The sequence below is a fragment of the Prunus dulcis genome, chromosome 1 (assembly GCF_902201215.1).
Source record: "Prunus dulcis chromosome 1, ALMONDv2, whole genome shotgun sequence".
Lineage (NCBI taxonomy): Eukaryota > Viridiplantae > Streptophyta > Magnoliopsida > Rosales > Rosaceae > Prunus > Prunus dulcis.
The window spans coordinates 35,537,780-35,547,647 of NC_047650.1; the positions used below are offsets into that span (position 1 = coordinate 35,537,780).

The following is a 9,868-nucleotide window of genomic DNA, read 5'->3' on the forward strand; positions in this document are numbered from 1 at the left end:
AAAATATCTCCGTTTTTTCTAAATTAAGATAATCAGATTTTATCCGGAGCACTCGCGCCCATTGTATAACTGTGCGTAGCGTAACTCTGGCGGTGTGGATATCGTGGTATTAAATCGGACGGGTCCAAAGAGAGAGAGTATGTTAATTAACGTGCATACACATGTATTAGAAAGCTTCGCTTTGAATGTCGGTGACGTTGAATAGTATTATGTTTCTTTCTTCTCGTTAGGAGAACTTGACCATTCAACGGTCATGATCGAAGCGTACACGTCTGGTCTGGAATTTAGATTGAGCTAAGCGCAACGACGACACGTGTTACTTAAATTGGTAAAAATTTCTGATTGCATGCCACGTGTTAAGGTTGACGTGGATGGATTTAATGATATTTAAAAAAATATTAATTAATTTAAGAAAATCTCCAAATTCATGTTTATCCAATAAAATGAATACTATATAGCATTGATTTGTGATAACTCCATTAGACATCGTGACATGTTGGTGAGAGAAGTGATCCTGCGAATTGGGAGACCATTATGATTTAGAACATTTTATGATAATGTTATAATATTGATTTCTCATAGGAATGCCAAGTTTCTTGGAAATCATTCTAAGCTCACCTTGATTTGCTCAACTGGATCCAAACGTGAATCAGTTTGATGAATTTCAATTATATATTTTGTGTTCCGTCTAGCTCATCGTTGTGAAATCAAATCTACGATTACATGACCTAATATAGTTTTTTTTTTTTAAACAATAAGATTTGAATTCAAGACTTCTAACTTTCTCAATCGATCTCAATGCCTTATGAATGTGAAATACTTTAGACTCATTACACATTGCGTCTATTTATTTTTTCAAGAAGAGGTGTATTTTATGGGTCTGTCATGGTATTGTGTCTATATTATAATATGAAATGATCCTGGTAGTATGATTTGTAACTCAATTGGAAATCCAATATTCTTCTAAATTTTCAATATAACTAAATTCAAAATGAAAGACAAGTCCCATTAACTTTGTGATAGGTAGTAAAGATATGTTTCAATCCAATTCAATTCGAGATATGTGAAAATTGAAGTTAGAAAAGAAAACGTTAGGAAATGATAATTACACTAAAAAAATTGTTTGCGAGTAGAGTTATTTACACTAACACTCCTTAAGGTTTTCGACTTTTTCACAAAACTCCTTAAGTTTTAGAAATTACATGAACACTCCATGAGGTTTTAAATTGTTTTCACAAAACTCATTTTCATTCATTTTCCATTCAAAGATTGATGATTTTATACAAAAAATTCTCCAAATGTCGAAGTAGGCCTTTGAGATTAAATTGCATATACTTCATTAAGGTTAATTTTGTCATTTGCATATGTTATTTTTCAATGAAATCATCAATTTTTGGACAAACAATCAACGAAAATGGGTTTTATGAAAACAAACTAAAACCTCAAGGGTGTTCGTGTAATTTTTGAGACATGAGGGGGTTTTGTACAAACACAAGAAACCTCAGGGGGTGTTAATATAAATAACTCTTGCGAGTATGGATAACTAACTTTAACTCAGTTGATTATGTGCTTATGGACGATTATTAGCAGTATGTAGGTCTAATATGCATAGTCAAATTCTTAATTATGTCTCACTAAGGGTCTTTTACTATCCCTCTTAAAATTCTCTTATATCTACAACTAACACTAACTTTAACTCAGACGCGCGTGTAAACGATTATCAACCGCATATAGGTCTAATACGCGTAGTCAAATTCTTAATTATGTCTCACTAAGGGTCCTTTACGAGCCTCTTAAAATTCTCTTATATCTGCAACTAACACCCTCAGGCCCCTAAATTGGTGTGAAAAACTTGATCAAGTCCAAGATGAGAGAGTTAGAATCGGGAACCGTCCCAGAAAAAACCGGTGTTTCCGTTTGACTGGTTCCATTTTATACAGATGTAATAAGAATCATGCATTCATCGGTTCCAGCAAAATCTCAACGTCCCTACCTGCCACTCCTCTGACATACTTGTCTTGCACAGTGAACACAATTGTTATACACAAAAAGTTTTACAAAAACTCAGTGGCTCTGAGCTTTTACTGTGGATTTTGATCATTTTCCCATCCCCAAAATCTTCTCTTTTTCTCTCTTAAAATGCTGAGCAAACCAAAACCAAGAAATTGAAACCCCATAGATGTGATCTCTTGTATGTGATGAAGAGAGAAATTCAACACATTTTTCTACCCTCTACTTTCTTGATACTGATCCTTTGCCTTGGCTCCACTGCCCAAAACCCTAATGCAGGCCTGAGAGAGTTAAAACTTTCTCATATTAATCAGAGGCAGCTCTTGTTCTACACTGACCAAGATGGGTCAAGAGGGGAGCTTGTGGCAGTCCCATCCTCCCTTGTTTTTCACAACCCAAGACTCAGGAGTGCCTACGTTGCCCTCCAGGCATGGAAACAAGCCATGCTCTCAGACCCTCTGGGCCAAACATCCAACTGGGTTGGATCCAATGTCTGCAGCTACACTGGAGTCTTCTGCTCCCGAGCCCTAGACGACCCGTCAGTCGAAACTGTGGCCGGCATTGATCTGAACCACGGCGGCATTGCAGGGTACCTCCCTGAAGAGCTGGGTCTGCTCTCAGATATTGCATTGTTCCACATCAACTCCAATCGGTTTTGCGGCAGTGTCCCGAAGAGTTTCAGCAAACTGAAGCTGCTTTTTGAGCTTGATCTGAGCAACAACCGCTTTGCTGGGAAGTTCCCTCTTGTTGTTCTTCGACTGCCAAAGCTAAAATTCCTGGACCTGCGATTCAATGAGTTTGAAGGTAAGGTCCCCAAGGAACTGTTTGATAAAGATCTAGATGCAATCTTCATCAACCACAACAGGTTCTCCTTCGAATTGCCGGATAATTTGGGGAACTCGCCAGTCTCAGTTATTGTTCTTGCAAACAACAACTTCCATGGGTGTGTGCCAGCCAGCCTTGGTAACATGTCCAAGAATTTGAACGAAGTGGTGCTCACAAACAACGGCTTCCACTCGTGCTTGCCAAAGGAAATAGGGATGCTGAAGGATGTGACTGTTTTTGATGTGAGCTATAATCGGATTGTCGGTGAGTTGCCAGAGGCAGTGGGTGAAATGGTGAGCTTGGAGACGCTCAATGTGGCTCATAACATGCTAAGAGGGAACATACCTGAGAGCGTTTGTGAGCTTCAGAACCTGAGGAACTTTAGCTTTGAGCACAACTTCTTCACTAGTGAGCCACCAATGTGTTTGAAATTGGAGAAGTTTGATGACAGCAAGAATTGCTTGCGGCGTAGGCCAAAGCAGAGAACCATGTTGCACTGTAAATTGGCCTTGTCTAAGGGTGTTCGTTGTAGTTCTTTTGGATGCCGTCCTTCTGTTCCTCCCTCCCCACCATTACCACCTCCACCACCACCATCTCCATCACCACCACCTCCATCACCATCACCACCACCTCCATCGCCATCACCTCCTCCTCCTCCTCCTCCTCCTCCACCACCACCACCGCCACCATCCCCACAGCCTTGCCTTCCCTCCCCACCACCTCCTTCACCACATTCCCCACCACCACCTCGACCCTCTGATCCTCCACCATCTCCTCATCGCAAGTCACCACCACCTCCCCTACATTCTCCCCCACCTCCACCCTCTAATTCTCATCCATCGCCGCCTCCACCACCCATTTATTCTCCACCACCCGCTTCACCTTCTCCACCTCCATCTCCGCCACCATGTATGAGACCTTCTCCACCTCCACCTTCACCGCCAGCTCCAGTGTATGATGGCCCGTTGCCACCAACTATCGGTGTCTCCTATGCCTCACCACCACCACCACTGTTTTATTAGTGATTCCTTCCATTTCTTCTCCACCTTCCCAGACAGCTTAGAGACTGATACACTAGAGTGACTAAAGTCCCATGACTTGGAAACGAATTTCCACATTAAAAATAATTGCCACGAATTCATGATCTCTACCACTGCAACCAGAGACGCAGGCAATACAGAACAAGGTCATCAAATCATGTTACAAGGTGAAGGTGAACACAAGAGGAACGAGACAGTGCATAGTGAAGGTTTTTTCTTAATTTTTTTTTTCAACCAAAAAAAAAAATCTCTATTTATTTACATTGTTATGGACTTGTCTTTAAAAGTAGATAATAAGTTGGAAGATAAAGTACTAGGCTACTTGGAATGTAATTACAAAGCTCTCTAGATTCTTACATTTCTGTTATATTAAGAGCTTTCCCTTTGCTTATTTTCAGAGCTAAATGGTAAATTAAAGCACACACTTCTACTCAAATTGAATAAAATATGCAATGCTGGATTTCTTCCGGTCCCAATTGAAATCTCTTTCAACTAAAGATCTTAGAACCATTTAGCCAAACAAAGCTTGAAACCCTTGCAACTAAGTTCCATCAGGTGACTAAAATGGCCTCAAGCACATTGAGTTCTCCAGTCATATTACTGGTTTAAACTGGTAAAAGGGCAAAAGGTAAAATTCTACGTGTTGCCTTGAAACTTAAATGGTCGACCAACCACCAAACAAAACAGTCAGGAGCGACTGAATTCCTCCCCCAGTTTTTGTCACATCCTCATCTTTAAAGCGGCTCTCTTTCGCAAAGGACCCACTAGTGTAGTGGTTTGGAGTATTTACTCCCTCAGGCAAGATCCTGGGTTCGATTCCTAGCATCCGTGTTGTGTGTGTGAGTTTAATATGCTATCGCCCCTTTCAATAGGAAAGGTCCTCAAAAAAAAAAAAAAAAAAAAAAAAAAGCGGCTCTCTTTCTGCTGATTTGTCCCATCTGCTTGCTGTGAGAACAGACAATTAATGGAAAACTAACAAACTGATATCTAGTCCAGCAGAAAAACAAAACAAAGAAGAAAAAAAAAGGAAAAGAAAGCAAGGATGAGAAATGAAACGTAAATCCTAGTTTCCTACGAAAATATGAACGTAAACATTAGCCTTCTTTCTCTACCTCTTGAAGCATTACATGTTAAAGAATTATTTCAGAGTTTTTAATGTAAAACATTTATAGAACTACCTGAGTCTTAAAAAGATGAATATGTAAAGAGAATCAAGGATTTTTCTAGTTACTGATATTCAAGTAGGAAATTTTTTTCTTACCTTCAACACGGTCTTCAAATTTTTCAAAACTACACATCACACCCTTACACCTGATTGCTTCTTCCTGCAAACTGCACAGAGTTCACAAGTTGTGGCTAAAAATTTCTTTGATGAACTTTTGATAAAAAATGGCCTTTAAAGTATAATTTAAATAGCCATTTTTTTACAGCCAACCCTGGAGAGAGGAAATTCTTTTTCTGGATTCTTTTCAAATTTCCAGGTATTGCTTACAAATATACCGTTTTGAAAAGTTAGGTCTCACTATTACCTTCTACAATGCTCTGCTTCAATATTTACGACTCTGAATAAGAAATTGTAAAATCTGCGTTCCATCTTTTGCTGCAGGAAAAAGAAAGTCAAGAATCTTCATTTTCACTTGAGAAAGGAAAAATTCAATGCATAGTCTAAATAATAATTGAAATATCAAACTACGTGAAAAGCTGAATTTGATTTAAAAAATTATTTTTCCTTGATTTTATTCTCAACAAACACATGAGAAATGGAGAAAAAGGAGAGTTGTAATCAGAAGCATGAAAGATATAAATACCTCCATAATGCAAGTCTGCATCTGAGTGAAAGAGACAGGGAGAGTCATGAATACCAAAGCATTTCAAAGCTCACTGAGGTACAGTCTGAACTGTACATCAAGTCTTAACCATGCGCCAGATCAAAGATCATAACTTCAAGCCTCGTGCATGTTTCCATCTCCTTTTTGATGGCCTAATCAGTGGAGACGAGGAAAAAGTATATTGTCTGCTACATGAGAACTAATCTCTGAAGGTAAAGGCTGGAGCAACCCACTATTAGATAATACTTCCAAGCCTTTAATGTCCTGTTGCAAGCGGGTTGCATGTAAAATGGCATGGTCAAGAACTACAGGATCATCTGGGGGGTTTTGAAGAAGGGTAAGCAAGGCCTGCCGATAAACTTGGGCAGACAATAATGGTCTTGCAACCTGCCGACTTTTACATGTGATTGCCACCTTGATGACATGCTTGCAGAGATTTCCTAGCCTTGACCAAGGGCAATCACACAATGAGAACTCAGAACCAGGGTTCCAAATAGTGTATGCCAGGCTTCTGTCTGTTTGTGAGATGACTTTTGCATACTGGAGATTTTGCTCATCCAGTATGACATCAACATTTAGGATCTGCAAAGCCTGATACCAAGCATTTGTTGAGAAAGATTTGTCCCTCAAGTTTTCAAAATACCCAGTCTCTATGCTATATTGGTCTAACCAATATGAAGATTGAAATTCAGTTGTAAGTGTGTGGATTAACCAGTCAACTCTTGACCAAGAATTAACATATTGTTCATTGAAAAGCTTGGATTTCAACCTTAGATGATAGGACTCGATTGCAGCATTTGGCTCTGGACCAGCCACAGGAAGAGACCTTATGCCATTGGCCCACAACTCTGCACAACATGAGCATATGCAAATATCAATGTTTGAAAGAACAATATAACAATGTTTGAAGTGGCCATTGTGATGGTTACAACAGCAATCACAACCTCTAGCACATCAACTGCATTTTGTAAAACTGAAGTTTGAATATTAAGAATATCACATTTCAGGATTCATGTTTGTAAGTTAGACCACATAGTTCACATGTGTCACCTAACAACTAGGCTACACTAACCCTCCTCTCAATGGGTTTGGGACCAGCTATATAAAGTACAAGGCATGCAAAATGATATCAAACGGAGCTTAAAGACAAAAGCCAACACTCCAATGAGGAGAAGGCATAGCTCATTTGACAGAAACAGGTATTCTGGCCAGGTAAGAGAAAATATGTCTTCTTTTTATTTTATGCATTAAAGGTCTCAATCATAAATGGGAAAATACCTATATTTGGTAACCATCGACTCTTAAAATAATCCATAAAGGCACATTGATCAACAAATACTTGCATAAACTCCTCAACTGAATCCATAGTATTTGGCCTTCTTGTGCAATACAAAAGCCAGCCTAAGTGCTTAAACATTTCTCGCTGCACATCAAAGTTGCAGCATGTCTTTAAAAGTCTTCTTATCCAAGAATGCCGAGCACGCCAGATGCATAATAAGACCCGGCATTGGAAAGCCTCTCTGCAAATAAAGAAACAATTGCAGCAAAAATTCAATTCAATTTATAAACAAAACTCTAAGACTAAACTACATAGCCACACTAATATTATTACCTTATTATAGAAATTTCAAAGGAAGGATCATCCACTAAAAAGGCATCGAGTCTCCATCTTGGATCCTTGGTTTGGATTCTTTCAGCCAGTAGCCCAATCCATTTATGGATATCTTGACTGACAAAAGACGAGGTAATGACCCAAGCAACTGGTATTGCATCCCGTGATGCGTTGAAAACAAGTAATGTACACAAGGGATACTGTTAAGAGAGGACAAAAACAATAAGGATACGGATATCATAATTGTTTTGTTTAATTCTTGAAGACAAAAACAATAAGGAAAAAAAAAACAAAAGCATGAAATATCAAATTCACATAAGAAGCAATCATGATACCTTAAGTTTCTTTAAGCCAAATGTTGAATGGAAAGCTATGTAACCATTATGTCCATATTGGACCAACTGCTGCAGCTGCCAATCTGTCTGCATCCCCAAAACAAATGGTTCTGAACCAGAGCTATCTTGAAAATAGAACACATTCTTGCGATGGCGTTGAACCCACATCCTTATACTGCATTCATCATCTTCATGCAACTCATGAGAAGAATTGCGAATCACCCTTTCCATGTTACGAACATCATTACGACTTAGAAAATCATCACGGTTATGAGGTCCCCCATGCCCCTCGACCATCTCCATGTGATGCTGAACTATACTGTCCAAAGGTATTCCGATATAAAGCATAGACATCACTTTCTGGCGTTGCTCCTCTGAAATTCGTGGAGCATACATGGCTCTCGTTCCCATAGCATCCTGATCAAGTATACCATGACAAGGTGATCCTGATTTGTCTACATGATTTCTCTGGTTATAGATGATGAGAGCTAGGAGTGGCCGGGTATATAAGCGTTTTACAGTAAAATGACAGATGCAGCCCCTCATCATGTGACGCCTCCCAGGCCTGCTTCCCTTTCCGGATGCAGGCTTTGTACTAGAACCATCCACCAAACCAGATTCATTTTCTCGGTAATCCTCAGGACCATAAGAACACCAGTATCTGATGAATAACCATATACAAAATTATGTCTCTCAAATTTAAGTTGAAAATCATTTGAATGCATTTAATTTAATTGTTTATGGAGCACATTACAGTTACCTATATTCGCAAGTTTAATTTAATAGTTATATTCATGAATATTAATAAACTCTAAGTTATGGTTAATGAGCTTAAATGTGAAATGAATTCCTAATTTTCAAGGTGCGCAGAAACTAGTGAATCAAGCAGTGAAACTCAGTCGAAGGTTCGAAAGGTCAAAAGGAGGTATTTAAGACCAGAACTCCATGAACCCCAACAAACACAGAAAAGAAAGGAAGGCCTAGTGGATTCTGAAGAGCAAAGACAACACACAGTGTATACTCAAGATAGCCGTCAACCCTTGGCTTGCTGATGCTGCCCTCAGGTCTCCTCCTTCTTGACTCAATGCGGAAGCTAGCAGGGCATTCTGCATTTGAAGATTCTCCTTTCACAAAATCACCCACTCTAGCAAATGGGATTAGGGCAATATCATCGCCACCTTGGCGACCGCCTTCTACTTTTACCCATTTGATATGAGCCGCAGAAAACTCCGCACATGGAGGATCTTGTACTGGAAGGTTAAGAATGTCCTCCATTCTTGGAATCTGTGATCACATAAAACCAAATCACACCTCTTCTAATTTTTGTAGCACAAAAATCCAAGCTAAGATTTTGGAATAATTGGTCTGTGCTAATCTCATGCTGCCTTTTCTGCCTTACAAAATCAAATAAGGTTTCACTTACCATTACATAACACCAAGTTACCAACTTAAACAAGCAAAATGCAAAGCTACTTGAGATTACAAAATAAAATGGTTGGAATTTTAAGATGACAGTACAGTAGGAACTTCAAAGATTGCTCAGGTAAAAGAAATTGAATAAAATTTACCTTGTGTTCATGGCCCTTCATGCTTCTCCTTCTCCACTAGCTCAAAAAGTGTAAATTCTGAAACTTTTATACTGCAAATGAATTATCAAGTTAAGATTTACATAAAAACTAAAATAATAATAAATAAAAAAAATTCCAGAGAGTCCTGGAAAGAGGAAAACCAAGGAGCAGCTGAGAAAAATGCAAAAAGATCAACACAAAGAAAATCCATGTGAAAAATAAAAATAAAAAAGAGTAAAAAAGAAATAAGTAAAGCTAAGGAAAACAGATAGTAAGATTGAGGAGGGATATCTACCTCTAGAGGCTGCCATTTGAATGGAAAGCCATGGAAGAGTGATTTGAGGTCTTCGAAGTTTCAGTGGAGCGTCGGAGTTTTTGCCTTCTGGTGATCACTGTGCATCGGACAAAGCTATTAATTTACCAAAATGACCTCAGTTCTTCTGTCGTTCTTTCCTTTTTGGGCTCTCAAAATGGGTCCAACCCAAACCATATGCTTGGAGGGATCAGATGTATGTTTGGGCCAGATCAAAAAATATGGGCCCATCTTTTCTAGCCTAGCCCAGCTCATATGGAAATGTTAATTCCAGCCCAACCGAGCCTCACATTCAAAAGTTGGCTCCTACTTATAATATTTCCTTTTTCGGTTTTA

At 38.9% G+C, this 9,868-nt stretch overlaps 2 protein-coding genes across 4 annotated transcripts; one reads left to right on the plus strand and one right to left on the minus strand.

The window, feature by feature from the left end:
* Positions 1-2,078: 2,078 nt before the first annotated feature.
* Positions 2,079-4,272, plus strand: LOC117613324 (leucine-rich repeat extensin-like protein 3). The gene has a single exon (XM_034341941.1). It carries the CDS (start codon positions 2,199-2,201, stop codon positions 3,855-3,857), a length of 1,659 nt encoding a protein of 552 aa, XP_034197832.1. The 5' UTR covers positions 2,079-2,198; the 3' UTR covers positions 3,858-4,272.
* LOC117613305 lies at positions 3,685-9,629 on the minus strand. 3 transcript variants are annotated; one of them, XM_034341923.1, is made up of 10 exons: positions 9,515-9,629; positions 9,220-9,290; positions 8,664-8,935; positions 7,652-8,312; positions 7,317-7,516; positions 6,983-7,224; positions 5,684-6,552; positions 5,405-5,475; positions 5,137-5,207; positions 3,685-3,988 (listed from the first exon to the last, which is right to left on the minus strand). In XM_034341923.1, exons 2-7 carry the CDS (start codon positions 9,238-9,240, stop codon positions 5,861-5,863), a joined length of 2,088 nt encoding a protein of 695 aa, XP_034197814.1. In that variant the 5' UTR covers positions 9,241-9,290; positions 9,515-9,629; the 3' UTR covers positions 3,685-3,988; positions 5,137-5,207; positions 5,405-5,475; positions 5,684-5,860. The 3 variants fall into 3 exon arrangements, with proteins under 3 accessions (XP_034197814.1, XP_034197818.1, XP_034197825.1); XM_034341927.1 differs by lacking the exon at positions 8,664-8,935 and having other exon boundaries at positions 3,686-3,988; positions 9,515-9,558; XM_034341934.1 differs by lacking the exons at positions 3,685-3,988; positions 5,137-5,207; positions 5,405-5,475 and having other exon boundaries at positions 6,157-6,295; positions 6,474-6,552.
* Positions 9,630-9,868: the final 239 nt, after the last annotated feature.

What these genes read in the sequence shown, in the direction of transcription:
- LOC117613324 (XM_034341941.1), top strand. Translation starts at nt 2,199, where the DNA reads ATGAAGAGAGAAATTCAACACATTTTTCTACCCTCTACTTTCTTGATA.
- LOC117613305 (XM_034341923.1), bottom strand. Translation starts at nt 9,240, where the DNA reads ATGAAGGGCCATGAACACAAG. An exon ending in GGCTATCTTGAGTATACACT is followed by an intron (nt 8,313 to 8,663) that starts GTGTGTTGTCTT and finishes GTTATTCATCAG; the next exon opens with ATACTGGTGTTCTTATGGTC. An exon ending in TTTGAAATTTCTATAATAAG is followed by an intron (nt 7,225 to 7,316) that starts GTAATAATATTA and finishes CTTTATTTGCAG; the next exon opens with AGAGGCTTTCCAATGCCGGG.